This window comes from Fusarium vanettenii (genome assembly GCF_000151355.1).
Source record: "Fusarium vanettenii 77-13-4 chromosome 9 genomic scaffold NECHAsca_27_chr9_1_0, whole genome shotgun sequence".
Taxonomy (NCBI): Eukaryota; Fungi; Ascomycota; class Sordariomycetes; order Hypocreales; family Nectriaceae; genus Fusarium; species Fusarium vanettenii.
The window spans coordinates 474276-491670 of NW_003315858.1; the positions used below are offsets into that span (position 1 = coordinate 474276).

A 17395-nucleotide genomic window follows, 5' to 3' on the forward strand; every position below is an offset into this window, starting at 1 on the left:
GTTTCCAAGGGTGAAGCCCTCTGACCGCCGCATGTCAAGGGTTGACAAATTCCAGGACCAAAGGTCGAGATCATTGACTCCCTAATCCCTATCCCGCAAGCCAGCTAGGTCCTCATCCGTGTTATCGCCTATGCCGCCAACCATAAGGACTAGAAGGCCAGCTACTTTACCCCGCCACTTAACCACGGGGAGGACATAGCCGGCTACGTCGAGAGCGTCGGTGATGGCGTCTTGGAGTTCCGCCCGGGCGACCGAGTTGCCGCCTAGCCTCTTTGCTGAATGCCTATTGTGCCACTGTTCCGCTGCGAACGTGGAAAGTCAACCGACGTGGTCGTCACTGGCCCCAATGGCCGTCGACTAATCCGGCAGTTCCTTCCTGTTGTGTATCTATTCGAATAATAGTAATGGAGATTAGTGGCCCCTAGGATGATAGCTCCTAGAAGGCAATCAAACTCATAGACAATACGAATATCTAACTCTCCCTAAGCCCATGGCGTCCAGAGCTCGTTAGGTGGCATGTATTTTAATGGTCTAGAATACACCAGTCTCGTAGCTCACGCCCTTTCAGGGACACCGGTGCTATCAGTGGAGTCACGAACCGTGGCAGGCCTTAAAGCTGTACTACACTATAATATTTCCGCTGCTGATCGGTATTAGGGAATGGAGTCTGACATGAAGCAGCCATTGTTTCATATAAAAAAGTGGGAGGCAGGCGATGAAGTCATGTATTTTAGCAATACTTAACGTAGCATATGTCACTATTGTTGCTGACCTTGGAATCTCTAAGTAACAATGACGTGCAAAACTAGACTTATAAGGAGGTTCAGCCTTTACTCTACTACACAAAAAAAAACACAAAACACTCGACGCCTGGTCAGGTGGTTAACTCTTTCTTACCTCCTAAAAAAAACCCAAATCCGCAAACTTAATAAATCACCTGGCCGGGCGTCACCCAAAAGGGATCTCTCTTTTTGTCATTTTAGACCCCTATAGACTCTTTTTATCCCAGCTGGTAAGCACCTCCATTCCGTACCTTGCCCTAGTAATATTAAGGTAACTAGAGAATGCCATAAGTATAACCTCACCTATGAGGGAACTGTGGTCTAGACGCTTGTTTCTCAGGTAGGGGTTAGTGATAGTTGAAGTATCTCTCTTTTGCATAAATCTGATTGACTTGACGCCCCCGTGGTGACCCGGTTTGAGGTCCTTGCCAGCTGAAGGGAAAGCCATATAATAAAGGTTCCTCCTTTCTATCCCATCCAAAAACAACAACAACAAAACACCCGACGCCTGGTCAGGCGGTTAATCCTCTTAAACAATCTCCAAAAACAAACCTAAAAATCCTCTTAAAATCCGCAAACTTAAACCATCGCCTGACCGGGCGTCACCCAAAAGGGGCCTTGCTTTTTTATCTTTTTAAACCCCTATAGGTTCACTGTGTTGGTTGGGATACGGTGCTATGATGTGTTAATGATGTGTTCTTTGTTATAGCTGAAGCCCAGCACTCGACGGGATTATTATCTGCAATGGTAACAAGAAGCTATCAGCCACGATAGCAAAAGACACAGTCATGATGGTATCAAAACCCAATACCGCTCGATGGGATAACTGAGCCAGAAGATTGAGCCCCTCCAGGCTCTCTCAATAGCCATATAAGCAAGTTTACTTTTTACTCTCCCATCTCAAAACACAAAAACACACGACGCCTGGTCAGGTGGTTAACACTCTCAAACAACCTCCAAAAAATAAACCTAAAACCTCTCTTAAAATCCGCAAACCTAATAAAAAAACCATCACCTGACCGGGCGTCCCCCAAAAAGGGCTACCTTTTTGCCTTTTTGAACCCCTACAGACTCTCCCAATACCCATATATGCAAGGTTACCCTTTACTCTCCCATCCTAAAAGCACAAAGTGCTCAGCGCCTGGTCAAGTGGTAAAAATCTCCTTAAAATCCGCTCCTAAAAGACAAAAACCACTCTCTCTAATCCGCAAAACCTAAATCCACCTCTGACCAGGCGCTATATAAAAAACAAAACCATCCACCTAAAAACCAATCTTTTTGATGTTTGTAACTTTTGCAAGGTTGACGTGTCGTGATGGAAAGGGTTGAGGCGGCCTGTAGTTGAGAAGTCATCTCCACAACCACCAGGCCTTGAACAGATGCACACTAGTAAGACGTGAATACAGTAATCATATCATATTCAGGCTTCGCAGTAAATGATTAATTGTTGTTTTTAGAAGACAGTCTTAGTAGGAGTCAAGCATTCGTATCTGAGGCCCCCAGGTCTTTGTAATATAACATCAAATTCGCTTCAAAAATCCAACAACTCCAAATGACCCAAACAACAACCAGTCTTGATTTAGCTAACACCACATCAAGAACCCCAACCGCCCATGCAAAACAAAGATCATTATTGCCTTGATCATATTACAATCCCAAACTCCAATAGAATTACACCTTTAGCTTCTGAATCGCCAAAGACAACCTATCCGCCACGCTCCTCGCCATATCAGACTTCTTACCCAGCAGCCACAACCCCTTTGTGCACTCATCCGCTCTCGCTAGACTCTCCTGGAAGCTCCCCCTCGTCGTGAGTCCAAACTCGAGAAAGTCGTTGGCTTCGCTGATGAGGAGGACTGCTGCCTTGGAGAAGGCGCGGATGAGGATGATGGTCCATGGTTCGGTGAGGATGGTGGCTTCGTTTACGGCGTCGTGGAAGTGTGACAGCGAGGGTGATATCATTCCTGTTGTGCCTCTGTCTGGGGTTGAGACTTTTGCTAGGTCTGATAGCTCTCTTGTGCTGGCTTCTCGTATCTTTGAAACCATCTTGCTTCCAAGACGGCCATAAGATACAGAAGCAACGCCCAGCTCATTCTCATCCACGTACTCGATCAGGTCCGCTAGCATAAGAGCAGCCAAATGCCAGTGACATGATATGCAGACAAACCAACTCTGGATACGTCCTGGTACAGCTTCGTAGTCGTGGAGTAGCTCCTTGAAGAAGGCCCCGTGTGTGAGGTTCCAGTACCTGAAGACGGATATCGAGTTGCGGATGATCGACTCGACCTTTTCTCCCCTGCCTCCCTTTCGGAGAATGTTTTGCAGATACGAGACGTGTCGATAGAGTAGGACCTTGACAGGCGCCGACTTTGTGACAGCTTCTGCGGCAGCTTCGTATGTGCATGGCCAGTGAACCATGCGATATGGCTGCTCAAGACTGTCCTGGATAAACAGAGGGACATTCCACTGTCCATCTAGTCCTTCAGCATGTTGCCGAGCATCGTCATGTTGACTCTCAGCGTCAGAAACGACAACCGGCCGCTCGTTCATCGACGATGACACCGTGTCAAACATTATACTTAACCAAAACAACAGGCCAACAGTCCCTCGATCTTCTGGGCTCATGACAGAAAGAGAGTCACTAGCTTGCTTCCCACGACGGAACCCATCCAGGCCTCTCCTCGTAGAGTCAAACTGGAACTTTAACGCATGCATCTTTCGAGCTGCTCGTTCCATCATGACCGGTGCACCATCTCGGGAAATGATGTCGCCCAGCTCAGCCATCATCGAGTCCGCATCGAACCTCCTCTCTTGACCAAGCAAAAAGTCGAACCCATCAGTCGCAGAGGTCGAATCGTCATCGCGACCCCATGGTTTCTGCGTCAGACCAAAGACCAGTTCAGCACAGGCTACTCGGTATGACTCGACGTCAGCGACATCCTGCAGAGCCTTTTGTGCCTGCTCCCAAAAGTGCTTCTGGATATTCCGATCAAACTCTTCCGAGATCTCGTCGAGAAAGTCTTCTGGTCCGCCATCCTCGAATGGATCGCCAAAGGGATGATAGCGCTCTCGTTGACGACGACTACCTTGAGCCCACTGGGTCGCAAAGGCCATGATGGCAAGGTGGAGGGCCCTCGTGGCCGCTTGGTCCTCGGATCGGGTCAACTGTATCAGCTTAGCAGACTGGGCCACTCGGTCAAGTCTCTGTGTTCGGATGTAGATGCGATTCGTCCATGAAGCACCCCATTCAGAATGAGGGCTCGTGTTGGAGCCGGGTCTATATGGACACGTCACTTCTGTCAGCCAGCAGCTAAGGTTGTGCTCCAACACGTCGTGATAGATCTTCAACAGGTTGGTAGAGATGAACTGAGTGTTGGACCGCGCCATCATTGACTGGTCTATAGAGAAGGGGGATAGAGAGGCGGTCTGGTGGGTTGACCAGCTCCGTGATGTGCGACGGCGTTTTTGCCTTTGCCGACTCTTGTCACTTCCAGGTCGACTTGATCCGGAGCGAGAAGAGCGACTGGGAGGAGGAATCGGTTCAATTTGGTGCGAGGCTGAGAGGGAATCGTCGAATTGGACTTCAGGTGGCGCTTGCGAACAGATGCTCTCCGGCCCAACGGATAAATGATGACTCAAGTTGTCAGCCAGGTAATCCGACGACGACGACGTGGCTTCCTCAAATGCCGACATGTTAAAGTCATGACCAGGGACGTTACTCTCTGGCGGCACGGAACCAAACGGCAGGGCACCGAGAGACCCTTCGGGGAACGATAGATCGAGGTTCGGCAGTTCCTGACTGAACAGACCCTGCGGTGGGCCCTGAGACGGCCCCGGTTGACAAGCGGGAATGCTGAAGCTGGCAGTATCTGTTATCGCAGGGTGAACCTCGACATCCTTGCTGCTGCTCTGCCTCCGCTTCCCCGGTATGATGCACTCCAAGCTCGAGTCCTCACGGGCGGCGGCAGCCAGGGCGGCGGTGATCTGGACCTGGGACCAGGCCCAGTTCATGGTGCATTGCTTCTTGGTCTTTGTACAGTACGAGCAAGGCTGAAGCTCAGTCTCCGAGGCTGAGGGATTTAGTAACAGACCACGGGAGCACCGGGGGAGGTCGGGGGAACCCACCAGGCCTCTTGCCCAGGACGATGGTCCCGTTAGAGAAGCTGTCGTGATCCGGGAGCTCAAGAGGAGGGGCGTCGCAGGCCCTTTTAGACCTCCTGCACTGGTCGCATGCGAGCTTTGTCTGACGCTTCATGACGCGTTACGTGAGCGCGACGACTCGCGACAGGATATATATGTCGATGGATAGAGGACAAGACAAGGAAGAGAAGGGGGCATCAGCCAATAAAAGCACGCGATATGATATTATCTCTCTTTTCTCAGCATTTTTCCAAGCAGGAACAAGATTGCGGAAGAAGGCCGAAAAAAGCTGGGGACAATCTGCGAGTTGAGGGCGGGGGGAAAAACCCGAAACCGAGAAGTGCCCCCTTATATTTTTTTGTGGAGAAGCAAGCTCCGCTTCTCCGGGGGTCGACTCCACCGCGATGGCATCTTCCCCGCGTTTTTACTCTGCGTGATGGATGCATGATACGTCAGAGGGAGGGCGGATGTTGTTCTTTTGGAAGGATGCATTGTAAAGGAGGAGAGCCGTCGAAACTTTCTTTGGACGAGGAGACGCACTCATTGGATATTCAAGGCAAGGGTTCTGACGGGCCCCTGTTCTCCGACACTCCCGAATTCATCCACGTGTCCTCGAGCCTGACATGTCTTGGATCTTGTCTCGAACTGGAAAGGCAAGCTTCAAATTCATCCAAACGTTTAAGCGAGGTTACTAGTCAAGCACATTTCATTCATTCACACGTCTTGATCACCTCTAGAGGGTGTATCTACTTGATCGCCTTGTAAATCTCAGCCTCAACCTCGGCCCAGAGCCCAAGAACCTTGGCATCCGCAAAAGGCAGAATCTGTGTGCAAACCATTCCCGCGACGCCATTCTCCCTATCGCACCACCACCAGAGATTCGCCAGTCCAGCCCAGTGCACAGTTCCCTTTGATCTCCCTGTACCTCCCCCGTTGGACATCATGAAAGTCAAACCCCAGCCCTGCGGAGGGTTTCCCGACACGGGGTACAGCTCGGGGATCGGGTTGGTGAGATCCGGCTTTGCCGCCGGGATGAACTGCCGAGATGCGTTGGGGAACTTTTCAATCTGGTTGCGAAACATTTCATCCACCGTCTCCTTTCGAAGGATCTTGGCCCCTGTTCGAGGGCATGTTCCATCGTTGAGGAGCACCGCCAGAACCTCTGCGACAAAAGGTCAATAACCCGAGTCTCTTATCAGTGATCACCAGGGGAAAAACTCACTGCAGTACTCCTGTGGCTGCGCAAACATGCCTGCTCCTCCGCTGTTAAACAAGGCCGCCGTTTCAGACTTGTTGTCAGGGTCCACAACCAGTGGCAGCCTCAAGAGATGATCTCTTGGCCGAAGCTTTCCATCCGGATCCCTTGCGTGCATGTAGGCCAGTCTAGATCGCATATCCTTGCCGGGGAGCATAGACATGTTCTTGATGCCCAGGGGTTGAAACACGTGCTTCTGAAGATAGTCGTTGAGCGACAGCCCACTGACTCGCTCAAGAGCCAAGCCCGCCCAGTCGATGCCCACCTGTGGCTATCAGTATTTTATGCAGTGAGATCGGTTCATGCAAGGGCCACTTACACCATATTCCCAGCCTTCTCCAGGTTGGAACACCAGAGGCATCTTGATGTCTTCAAGACGACCCGAAAACTCATCATACCCGGCAGGAAGAGTCCAATCCCTCAACCTCTCATTGAAGAAGGTATACGCACATCCAGAAGTGTGCGTCAGCAACATGCGAAGAGTGATGGCCCTCTTCTTGTCCTCCAACTTGCCATCCTTGTTCAAAACCTTGAGCTCCTTGAGCTCAGGCACAATCTTCTCCGTCTGCTCCCCATCGTCAAGCTTGAGCAACCCCTGCTCGACCAGCTGCATGACGGCAACGCCAGCCAGCATCTTTGTGCAGGAGGCAATCCAAAACACATTGTCAAGCGTCATGGGCTCCTGGGAGTTGACTCCTCTTTTTCCAGCAGCGTGGGCAAACAGCTCCTCGCCGCTTTTGCCAACCACGACGACAGACGTGCCGGGGATACCTGCAGTTGTATCTGCGCAGGCCCCGTCCACGATGCCTCGTAGTTTGGTGACGACGTTTGAATCGAGGGGCATATTGGATGAATTGATATGTGTCTGAGTAAAAAAGAGGATACGAATAGATACGAATACTAGTGAATACTTGCCACAATAACATATGCACCTCAGTCTCTACTCGCCTATTTATTCTCTCCCCCTCACAAACTCTCCCAACCTTGTCATGTGCTCGGACACACACGTGTCTCAGTTCTAGCCCAACGCACACGACGATCCCCTTGCCCCGGCAAGCGGACCCGCTTCCGCAGCTGAAATGCGGTTTCACCACCTACCTAAACTGAGGGGTAGCTATTCAGGACGCGGCGCCGCTCCCGGGGTGGATGACGATCCTAGCTCGGCAGATGAGCTTTCCCCACGCCAAGGAAACCGGGGAGAACGTGGGGAGGGGGGATGATACGGGCTGAATCTGGAGCTGTAGTGTTGCACTGCGTTGCAGCAAGACGCAGCAAGACGCAATGCATCCTCATGAATGTGACCAAGTTGCGGCGGACGGGAGCCCGATCTGTTGCAGGACCTTCCGCAATCTTGTTCGTACAGGAGGACAAGGTTTCTTTTGAGTGTTTGATGCAGCGTTGCGAGTCATAGATCAGAAACTGTTAAATAGGACGTCTTGATCCTGTTTGAAAGTTGTATCACCACTCTCATCTCATTCCAACATTCCAATACAAACTTTCAGCATCCTTCTACTCCTTTTTTTAAACTCCTCTTCATAGCACAGTCTTCAAAATGGGCGAAAACGTTCCTATCCGATCCAACGAGTTCAACACCAAGTTGACTGCCTACTCGACTACCCAGCATGGCAAGGATATCGAAGTTGATGCACTCATTGTAGGAGCTGGCTTTGGTAAGTGACTTTCCATTATTACACTGTTTCAATGGGTTCCATTCTCTTCTCGATTGCACCATGGATCATGCAAATACTGACATCAACAGCCGGCATCTTCATGCTCAAGACTCTTCGCGACCGTGGACACAAGGCCGTCATCTTTGAGGCCGGCAACGACCTCGGAGGCACTTGGTAAGTACCCACGCCGGTCAAGCAGAAATAGGCTCCTTGCATACACGTCCTATGGGGCCGAGTGGCCTTGTGATCCCCCACCTGCATGCTTCGCCCCTCATATCCGAGTACATCTCCACTAACAAGATCGTCAAGGCGCTGGAACTGCTACCCCGGAGCAGGTGTGGATTCCGAGGTTCCAGAGTACCAGTTCAGTTTTCCAGAGACTTGGAAGACTTGGAACTGGTCGAGCAATTATCCCACCTATGACGAACTCCGCGCATACTTTGATCATTGTGACAAGGTCCTCGACATCAAGAAGGATTGCTCTTTCAACACTGTCGTCGTCGGCGCAGAGTTTGACACAAACACTGGTCGCTGGAGCGTCAAGACTGAAGATGGCCGCACCGCAAAGGCAAAGTACCTCATCCTCGGAACCGGCTTTGCTGCCAAGCGTTACGTCCCAGATTGGCCCGGCATGGAAAAGTTCAAGGGCATCATTCATCACTCGTCCTTCTGGCCCGACTATGAAGTCGACGTCAAGAACAAGCGCTGCGCCATCATCGGCACCGGAGCCTCTGGCGTGCAGATAACCCAAGCCTGGGGTCCTGTCGCCGGCGAAGTCAAGGTCTTCCAGCGAACTCCCAACCTGGCTGTGCCCATGCGTCGAAGGAAGCTCAACGTCGAAGAGCAAGAGCGTGAGAAGAAGTGGTACCCCGAGCTTTTCAAGTTCCGCGAGACCAGCTTTGCTGGGTTCCACTACGACTGGTACGAGAAGAACACATTCGACGATACCCCCGAGGAACGAGACGCCTTCTACGAGAAAGTCTGGGCTGATGGTGGCTTCCGCTATTGGGTCGCCCTGTACAAGGACAACCTCTTCAACGCAGAAGCCAACAAGGAGTCGTACAACTTCTGGCTCAAGAAGACGCGCGCCCGCATCGGTGACCCCCGAAAGAGGGATCTCCTGGCTCCTGTCGAGATGCCTCACTACTTCGGTATCAAGCGTCCTTGTCTCGAGTACAACTACTACGAGCAGTTTAACCGACCCAATGTGGATGTTGTGGATATTAAGAACAACGCCATCAAGGAGTTTACCGAGACTGGTATTACTCTTGCCGATGGTACTCACCATGAGTTTGATGTGATTGCTGTTGCCACAGGATTTGTAAGTCCCCATAACCTAGACGTATTGAACAACTGCTAACAAGATACAGGATGTCGTCACTGGAGGTTTGTCACATGAAATGCAAATCATCACTCGAACCAAGCTAACTTTTCACAGTCATGACCCAACTCGGCCTCAAGAGCACCCACGGAACCAAACTCCAAGAAGAATGGGTAAAGGGCGCCAAGACGTACCTCGGCGTGACAACCAGCGGCTATCCCAACATGTTCCACATCTACGGCGTCCACGGCCCAACCCTCCTCTCCAACGGCCCCTCGACCGTCGAAGTCCAAGGCCGCTGGATCGCCGATTGCATCGCCAAGATGGAGAGCAACGGCATCAAGTACATCAACCCGACCAAGGACGCCGCCGATAAGTGGAAGGAGCACGTGGTTGAGCTGAACAACAGGAGCTTGTTCCCTACCACCAGGAGCACTTACATGGGTGGATCTATTCCTGACAAGGTGGTAGAGCCTGTTTGTTACTCGGGAGGTATTCCGGCTTACAAGGTTGAGATTCGGGAGGCTTTGGATACTATGAAGGGGTTCGATGTTGTCAAGGCCTAAGTGAACAAACGAAGCAATTAGTTGTCCTTGTAGTTCTGTTTATATGCTTAGAGTATGTTATCAGTTCGATAATCCCTGTGCAATTTTGAATCTGTGCCCATCATGGAACACCAGCCTGTTATCAGAATAGAGTAATGAAGGAGCCTGAAAAATCATATGTTGATGCAGCTCCAATCGTGACGCAACATCCTTTCCAGAGTCTGAAGCAGAAAGAAGTTGACGATATCTTTCTTCTTTGGGGCTCGCTTATAAAAATGTCATCATCAGCCATTGGTGGCTAGGGAGGTAAGCTTAAATCAACCGTAAGGTTGGTGCAGAGTGACATTCGCTCAGGGCAACCACAAACACTTTCCAATCTGTGAGGTACCAGTGATAGCATCAAGTGCATATTTTTTTTAAACACATCAACACGGTTCAAAGGCCCCAGGCTTGGTCCTTGGCAGCGAGAGTTAGGATTACCAGTACGGAGCGCAGGGGTATTTGCTGCAGAGGGCTGAAGAGTGAGATGTCAGATCTGACAGAAAAAGAATGTCAATGCCTCCAATCACCGGAAGGGTTCAAGATACTTCAAGTATATCGAAATAATTTCGCTTTCCAGCAGCGCAAATAGTCATGAAGCTGTTAGTAACTCCATCTCGTTGATCTTGAAAGCTCTGCTTTCTGACCCACGCAGACCTCACAAGGGACAATTTTCAATACCGCACTGGCATTGAGAAAACTATGACCACTAATATTTATAGATTACCATTGGCGGCAAGAGCACGGTTCTTAAGTTGTTACATGAAAATGTGCCTTGACCCGAAATACGATCATGCGGGTGCATACCCAGTTGTAATACTCGGGAGTAGAATTCGCCCGAGATCAGTCTTGTCGAATCAGCTTCTACATCTAGTAAAGCCAGTAGTACCAATAAATCCATTTTATTCAATCTCGAGTTCTACAACCGACGCCTTCACAGCGTCAGCCGCCGCTATAAAACGCCTCGCAGGCCAATCCAATTTCCCGCACTGCTCAGCCGCACCACCTTTGCTGCCTGCGGTCCCCGATTGGGTAAGCTTCCAGCAGGGAGGTGAGCCTCCGTATTCTCGTATTTCGCATTCCTCGTGAAGACAATCACATCTCAATATTTAAGATCCCCATCGGCCAAGCTGCCTTGGCATCAACTCTAATTCCACAGCATCAAATCAGCAACCATGGCCAATACAGACAAAGTCGATACAGAAACACAAGTCCTCAACGATGTGCAAGGACCTCTCAAGACGCTCCAGCTGTATCGTCGGGCTGCACTCGGCAAGAAACATCTCTTTGCAACATCAACCGCCGACGCAGCAGAATACTTCATCGTCAACCCCGTCCCGCAAAAACACCACGACACATGGCGTCCCATCTTGTACAAAGGCGACAACCCAAAGTACACATCCAGCAAAGCCATAGCCCGTGCACGTCGCACCAGCATGTGGAATTCCTTTCGTCTGCAGGTTGGTGACGGCGTGCATGAGATTATGGAGAATAAGAGGAGGAAGAAAGAAAAGAGGGAGTATAGGATTGGGCAAAAGTTTAGAAAGTGGTTTTGTATGGGACCTACGCCGCCGAAGAAGGAACTTGAGGAGCAGCAGGAGGTTCAGGGTCTTGTTTTTCCGGTTGAGATGAAGAGGAGTAGGTTTTGGAGCAGGACTCTCAAGTGGGAGTTGGGTGGGCAGGAATACAGATGGACTGGAACGAGGAGGTTCAGGACTGGTAGGACCAAGAACTGGAAGGGCATAAGTCATGACTTCAAGGTATGTTCTCCAAGTCGACATAGGGATCAACACTAACATATCTTCAGCTTGTCAGCTCAGACGGCACTGTCATTGCCACACTTGAAAAGGACCGCTGGGCCACATTCAGACGATCTGAAAAGACGGGACAACCACCAAACAAGAAGAAGGCGTTGCTTGGGGCACTCCGCATCTACTCATTACCAGAGTGCAACGCAGAGGAACTCCAACTCCCAGCCAAGTACGAAGCTGCAATGAATGGCGAGGCATCTAAAAGCAAGAAGAAAGAGGTGGCAAAGTTGAACCCAAAGGGCCCTCACTCCGGCAATCTCACAGAAGAGATGATTGTGTTTACCTGTTGGATCGCGGTAGAGGGAGAGCATCGGCTTCGATACAAGATTTTTGATTTGCTTGAGGAGATTGCCGAGTATTTCAAGGAATGATGAGGCCAGGGACAGCACGAATTAGAGGCTCAGAGCTGGGGGATGGAAGGGATGGGAGAATGACAGGGAGGAGTTTCAGGGTAACGGTCGACCACGGCACGGTTTTCTTTTGTATACTATCAGCAAGAACCATCAGCGATAATCTCATTTGTTTGGATCTTTTTTGCCTCCTCTTAAGCCAACTCATCAAATCAGTGGTCAGACTTGATTTATAGAGCGACAAACTCCACGTTGATGCTTTTATCACACTTGTTGAAGTTCAGAACAACCGATAAGTTCTTGAGCTTTAACTCTACAGAACCTAAGAGTCGAGAGTTAATACACTCCTCAGAATGTATTTAATATTCATTACATCTCATGTCGTCTACTGATAACAAATAAACACAATCAACCCCGTTGGCGGTGTTCCCTGTATAGGGTAGCGCTTCGACCTTCCACCCCAACTTCGCTTCGACTTTCCATCCCTGTACTCTTTCGCAGCATCGCGACACTGATACCACACAACTGCCTATATCGCATCGTCAAAACAATGCACATGACACGATCCCCCAAATTTCGGCATCTTTTACGTATCATTTATCTATAGAAACCTGGGAATTCCCACGTTGTGTCTGGCCGCCGCGCCGCCGGCCAAGATGGGGGCGAGTGCCTCTGGTCAGGGATAAATAGCCTCGACACCATCTCCAAGTTGATCAGCATTCAAACCCAGAATCATCACTGGCTATATCCTCACCGATCCTCATATACCATTTCAAACATATTCCCAACCAAGCCATGGCCATATCACGCATCAACCTCGTTGACGCCAACATCGCCGACCTGAGAAAGGGCCTCGACTCAGGATCCATCACCAGCGTCGAACTCGTCTCCCTCTACCTCCACAGAATCGGCTACTATGACTGCCGTGGCCCCTCCTTCAATTCCATCTGCGTCCTCAACCGCAACGTCTTTCAAGAAGCTCAAGAGTCGGACAACTACCGGGCTTCCTACCCTCCTCGTCCGCTTGAGGGTATTCCCTACACCGTCAAGGATAGCTTCAAGGTCAAGGGTATGACCGTGGCTGCTGGATCGCCTGCGTTTGCGGATCTTGTTGCTTCTGAAGATGCTGCTATTGTCAAGTCTCTGCGTGAGGCTGGGGCTATCCTCATTGGCAAGACCAACATGCCACCAATGGCCGACGGCGGTTCTCAACGTGGCGTCTACGGAAGAGCAGAAAGTCCCTACAACCTCACCTACATGGCCACCGCATTTGCTTCTGGATCATCCAACGGTTGTGGAGCATCAACAGCAGCGAGTTTCGCCGCATTCGGACTCGCCGGGGAGACAGTCTCATCAGGCCGAGCCCCTGCTTCTAACAACTCTCTGGTTGGCTACTCACCGAGCTGGGGCGTAGTGCCGAACAGGGGACAGTGGCCTCTGTATCCCACCTGCGATGTTATTGTACCTCATACACGGTCGATGAGAGATCTTTTTGATGTTCTCAATGTTGCTGTAGCCGATGATGTCGAGTCAGCAAAAGGAGTCGACTTTTGGCGGAACCAGCCATATGTTCATGTCCCAAAACCCTCAGAAGTCCGTCCAACGGATTATCACACCCTTGAAGACATAACCTCCCTTCAAGGAAAGAGAATCGCTGTTCCAAAATGCTTCCTCGGCATCGAAGGCTACGAGCCAACCTCTTTCTGCTCAGATTCAGTCCTGAACCTCTGGAAGATAACATGCGCCAATCTCGAAGCTCTCGGAGCCACAATCGTCGAGACAGATTTCCCCATCCTCGAACAATACACGAAAAAGGATTTTCCCGGCCAGAGCTCCAACGTGCCAGGCATGTCCAAGGAGTGGGTGAGCATTGAAAGATGTCAGATGATCGCCACAGCCTGGGACGACTTCCTCCGAGAAAACAACGACGCCAAGATTCCAAACCTTCCCTCCGCAGACCCCGACAAGATTCATCCCCTCGTCGCGCCGATGGACGATCCAACCTTGCACACCGAGTCCCAAAACCAAGTACGATACGTCGACATGATCGAAGCGGTTCGTGAACGAAACGGAACTTTACATACCTTGCCTGAGTGTGAAGAAGCCGCCAAGGCTCTCGATGCGATGCGAAAGACACTATATGAGGAGTGGATGGATTCCAACGGGTATGACCTCGTGGCTTTCCCAACCAACGGTGATGTGGCGTATGCAGATGCAGATGAGACGTTTGAGTCCATGACGGATGCTCTTCGTCCTGGTGTTTTGTACTCCAACGGAGGACGAGCATTCAAGCATCTCGGTATTCCCTGCATCACAGTACCAATGGGCAAGATGGCAGACAAGGGCATGCCCGTTGGTGTCACGTTTTGTTCCAAGGCGTGGCAAGATCAAGATCTTCTGAGATATGCTTTTGCGTACGAGACTGGGTCTCGGAGCAGGGTTACGCCTCCTTTGGCACCTCCTCTGCCTACAGACGAGATTTCTCTTTCTCCTTCGATCCAGGAGACATTCAAAGATGTCGCGCCTGTCTTGACTGTCACTTCAACAACCACTCAAAAGGATGAAGACAAATCGAACCATATCCGTAACGTAGAAATCAACGGTACAATCGAGACAAACAACCCCAACGTCCAAGTCACTTCTGTAACCGCCTTTGTCAACGGCCAACCCTCGGATGCCATCACCGTTCAAGGCAGCAACTGGAGTTTCAGGGATCGTCTTACGAGACCGAAGAGGGCGGAGCGGTTCCCAACGACGAGAACCGTGCCCAAGGATCAGTTCATGGTTGTTGTAGTTGCTAAGGGGTCTAATGGACGATGTGCGGGGGAATTGGTGGTGGTTGATTAAGCGTTGATAGTTTCCTGCATAGAGTAGATTTGTATACCATTGATTGTTTTGTAATTCTAAGTTCCGTGAATACTTGAGGACTGCTATTGCGACGGAAGTCAACACATCAGACTTGCCGTTAGCAATCATCCATCTCGTCTTGTGAATCGTACAAATGCTACACACAGCCATGACTTTAAGCAACGAAGACAAGCCCATCAATTTGGTTCGTGCCCCCTCGTTGGCATCAATAAAGGATACCGTAGTCTTAAACCCAAGTACTTGAGATGGATGGTAGATAAGAACTGAATGCTCAAATTACGTGTCAAACACCACATCTATCGTCCTTTTCGGTTCATATCAACCACCCCCACGTACTTCAAACTTAAACATCATGACTAGGATCATGTGGTTTGCCCGAGTCAGTGACATCCCAGCCACCCAATACAATCCCCTATCTCTAACCTCGGACCATGACAAGTCAAAAACCTCCTTAACTAGGTTCGTTCACCAGCCAAGACGTCAAAAGCTCCACATTCCCCCACAAATCCATTTCCCACCTTGCATCCCTTTCAATTCCGAGCTTGAACAAACCAGACGCATAGAAAAGGCAAAACAATGACACGAGGACGCAGGGGCTGTTGGACTTGTCGCATCCGTCATAGAAAATGCGACGAGCAAGTCCCCGACTGCAAAGAATGCACCGACAGACACATCGAATGCCACGGCTACGACCTCGACGCGCCAGAATGGATGGCCGACGAGGCCCTCCTGCAGGAAGAACTACAACGCATCAAAGCCGCTGTAAAGGAGAATTTCAGGCGCGTCAAGAGAGTTCAGAATAGACGGCTCGCTCAGGCGACCGCTCAGGCTGCGCAGGCGAGTGCTGCTGCTAGACTCAAGAATGATGCTGTTGTTGCTTCTACTTCGGACTCGCAGGCGAGGAATACGACGTTTAGAGAGGCGCAGTATCTCGTGCATTACTTGGATTACATATTTCCTATCCAGTATACATTCTACGTTGATGCACCTGAAGAAGGAGGACGAGGATGGTTATTCTTTCTTCTCGAGCGAAGTATGCATCCCTCTTAACCAACCGAATTCCTACTAACTTATCAAAGGCGCACCTCTACGTAACGCCGCTCTTACACTGTCTGCATTCCATCAACACATCTCTTCACCATATCGAACCGAAAACCAAGAAGATGAACTCCTCAACTATCACACAAAAGCACTGCAAGAACTTAGACAAATAATAGGTCGTCGAGAAGTTGGCGGATTCGCCGACAGTCGGGAAGAATGGCTTGAGTTTCTAGCAGGCGGCATGTTTCTAATAAGTTTCGAGGTACACCTCCCACTCTCCAACCTTTGTTCATCGTATGCTTATGTCCCAGGTCTTTCAAGGAGGCACAAGCAACTGGGAACCACACTTTAAAGCCCTCGTATCCGTCGCCAACGACCTGAAACCTTCCGAATTCAACTTTTACCCTCCAGACACCTCGAGTCCAGACTTTGACTTTCTCCGAGGCATGAACACGGCTCAAAAGTTTCTTCTCGCGAATCTCCTCTGGATCGATGTTTTAGCTCCCGTCTCGACCGGTGAGGCTCCGAAGTTGCCCTATCGCGAGTGGCTCGACGCTGGCAAGATTGACATGTCGAGGGTTATGGGATGTCAGAATTCCATTGTTGTTGCGATTGGGGATTTGGTGGCTGTTGATTCAAAGGCTGGTTCTATGAACACGGATACACTACAAGAACACATCCTCGAGCTTGAGAAACAGATATTTGATGGAATGGAAGCAGCCCTGGAAGTTGAATCTGCGGTAAGTCCATCACTGTCTCAAACGATTAAAAACTAACAAACATCAGACAAAGCAGTCAACATCAGTGACACGCTCAGTCACCCACCTCTTCGCAACCTCAGCCCTCGTCCAACTCTACACTCTTGCATCAGAATACGGCCTAACAGCACCCGATCCGCACCGAGCAGTCTTGCGAGTAATCGAAGTTCTGGAGCAGATGCCCACCAACATTTCACTACGCGGGACGCCGTGGCCTCTGTGTGTAGCTGGGTCGATGGCACTTCCTCCACAACAGCAGTACTTTGACGATTTACTCAAGGGGCTGCTGAGTAAGTCAGAGGCTGGGTTTACAAATTGTGGGACGGTGTATCGTATTGTTAAGCATGCTTGGAAGCAGAGGGAACAGTATCCGGATAAACTTTGGAGTGCGAGACATGCCATGGCAGATATGGGGGTTTGTGCTATTCTGATATGAGTAACAAGTCTCGAGGCGAAAGCGAAGTAACTAGCACGGCGTCACGGTCTTGAGGGTAGTGTATGATCAATAGGCAGCGTGTTTGGGGGTTTTGAAGAGGTCACGTCAGGTTTGAGTCTCATGGTAGGTAGTAGCCAGACGATAAGCACCGGTTTGAGAGACAAAGAATCTGTCTAGTGAAGGGAATATGCTTCTCGAAATATTGCCATGCAGGTCATGACTTCATTTTATGAAAGTAATCTCCACAAGAAGACTCCAGTGAAGATGGGCTTCACAAGTTGGCAATATCCCATTTAGTAATCGTGAACTACTTATTCGAAAGTCCATGGCTATTCAATACGTATCATGAAATAAACCAGCAACGAACCTAAGAATGCGT

General features: G+C 50.2%; 6 protein-coding genes across 6 annotated transcripts; 4 read left to right on the plus strand and 2 right to left on the minus strand.

Annotated features, from left to right (window-relative positions):
* Positions 1-2208: 2208 nt before the first annotated feature.
* On the minus strand, positions 2209-5153 carry NECHADRAFT_105211 (uncharacterized protein). The gene is made up of 4 exons (XM_003043845.1): positions 4908-5153; positions 4520-4852; positions 4241-4416; positions 2209-4208 (listed from the first exon to the last, which is right to left on the minus strand). Exons 1-4 carry the CDS (start codon positions 5035-5037, stop codon positions 2454-2456), a joined length of 2394 nt encoding a protein of 797 aa, XP_003043891.1. The 5' UTR covers positions 5038-5153; the 3' UTR covers positions 2209-2453.
* A 442-nt stretch (positions 5154-5595) lies between these two features.
* Positions 5596-7045, minus strand: NECHADRAFT_101491 (uncharacterized protein). Its single transcript, XM_003043846.1, has 3 exons — positions 6497-7045; positions 6145-6442; positions 5596-6084 (listed from the first exon to the last, which is right to left on the minus strand). The coding sequence occupies exons 1-3, from the start codon at positions 7019-7021 to the stop codon at positions 5669-5671; spliced, it is 1239 nt and encodes a 412-aa protein (XP_003043892.1). The 5' UTR covers positions 7022-7045; the 3' UTR covers positions 5596-5668.
* Positions 7046-7647: 602 nt separating this feature from the next.
* Positions 7648-9802, plus strand: NECHADRAFT_101492 (uncharacterized protein). Its single transcript, XM_003043717.1, has 5 exons — positions 7648-7847; positions 7937-8021; positions 8157-9168; positions 9218-9233; positions 9286-9802. The coding sequence occupies exons 1-5, from the start codon at positions 7730-7732 to the stop codon at positions 9732-9734; spliced, it is 1680 nt and encodes a 559-aa protein (XP_003043763.1). The 5' UTR covers positions 7648-7729; the 3' UTR covers positions 9735-9802.
* Positions 9803-10927: 1125 nt separating this feature from the next.
* NECHADRAFT_84488 (uncharacterized protein) lies at positions 10928-11934 on the plus strand (the record flags this gene model as incomplete). The annotated part of the gene is made up of 2 exons (XM_003043718.1): positions 10928-11512; positions 11560-11934. 2 exons carry the CDS (start codon positions 10928-10930, stop codon positions 11932-11934), a joined length of 960 nt encoding a protein of 319 aa, XP_003043764.1.
* A 774-nt stretch (positions 11935-12708) lies between these two features.
* NECHADRAFT_48110 (uncharacterized protein) lies at positions 12709-14760 on the plus strand (the record flags this gene model as incomplete). The annotated part of the gene is made up of 1 exon (XM_003043719.1): positions 12709-14760. The coding sequence occupies one exon, from the start codon at positions 12709-12711 to the stop codon at positions 14758-14760; it is 2052 nt and encodes a 683-aa protein (XP_003043765.1).
* Positions 14761-15357: 597 nt separating this feature from the next.
* Positions 15358-17016, plus strand: NECHADRAFT_96010 (uncharacterized protein; the record flags this gene model as incomplete). The annotated part of the gene is made up of 5 exons (XM_003043720.1): positions 15358-15814; positions 15861-16084; positions 16134-16562; positions 16609-16799; positions 16872-17016. 5 exons carry the CDS (start codon positions 15358-15360, stop codon positions 17014-17016), a joined length of 1446 nt encoding a protein of 481 aa, XP_003043766.1.
* Positions 17017-17395: the final 379 nt, after the last annotated feature.

Excerpts from the sequence above, each read along its gene's own strand:
- NECHADRAFT_105211 (XM_003043845.1), bottom strand. The coding sequence starts at position 5,037 with ATGAAGCGTCAGACAAAGCTCGCATGCGACCAGTGCAGGAGGTCTAAA. Across the intron at positions 4,853-4,907 it reads CGTCCTGGGCAAGAGGCCTG|CCTCGGAGACTGAGCTTCAG; the intron begins GTGGGTTCCCCC and ends TAAATCCCTCAG. Across the intron at positions 4,209-4,240 it reads TCGGCAAAGGCAAAAACGCC|ACCGCCTCTCTATCCCCCTT; the intron begins GTCGCACATCAC and ends TCAACCCACCAG.
- NECHADRAFT_101491 (XM_003043846.1), bottom strand. The coding sequence starts at position 7,021 with ATGCCCCTCGATTCAAACGTCGTCACCAAACTACGAGGCATCGTGGAC. Across the intron at positions 6,443-6,496 it reads GAGAAGGCTGGGAATATGGT|GTGGGCATCGACTGGGCGGG; the intron begins GTAAGTGGCCCT and ends TGATAGCCACAG. Across the intron at positions 6,085-6,144 it reads GCAGCCACAGGAGTACTGCA|AGGTTCTGGCGGTGCTCCTC; the intron begins GTGAGTTTTTCC and ends CTTTTGTCGCAG.
- NECHADRAFT_101492 (XM_003043717.1), top strand. The coding sequence starts at position 7,730 with ATGGGCGAAAACGTTCCTATCCGATCCAACGAGTTCAACACCAAGTTG. Across the intron at positions 7,848-7,936 it reads CATTGTAGGAGCTGGCTTTG|CCGGCATCTTCATGCTCAAG; the intron begins GTAAGTGACTTT and ends TGACATCAACAG. Across the intron at positions 8,022-8,156 it reads AACGACCTCGGAGGCACTTG|GCGCTGGAACTGCTACCCCG; the intron begins GTAAGTACCCAC and ends AAGATCGTCAAG.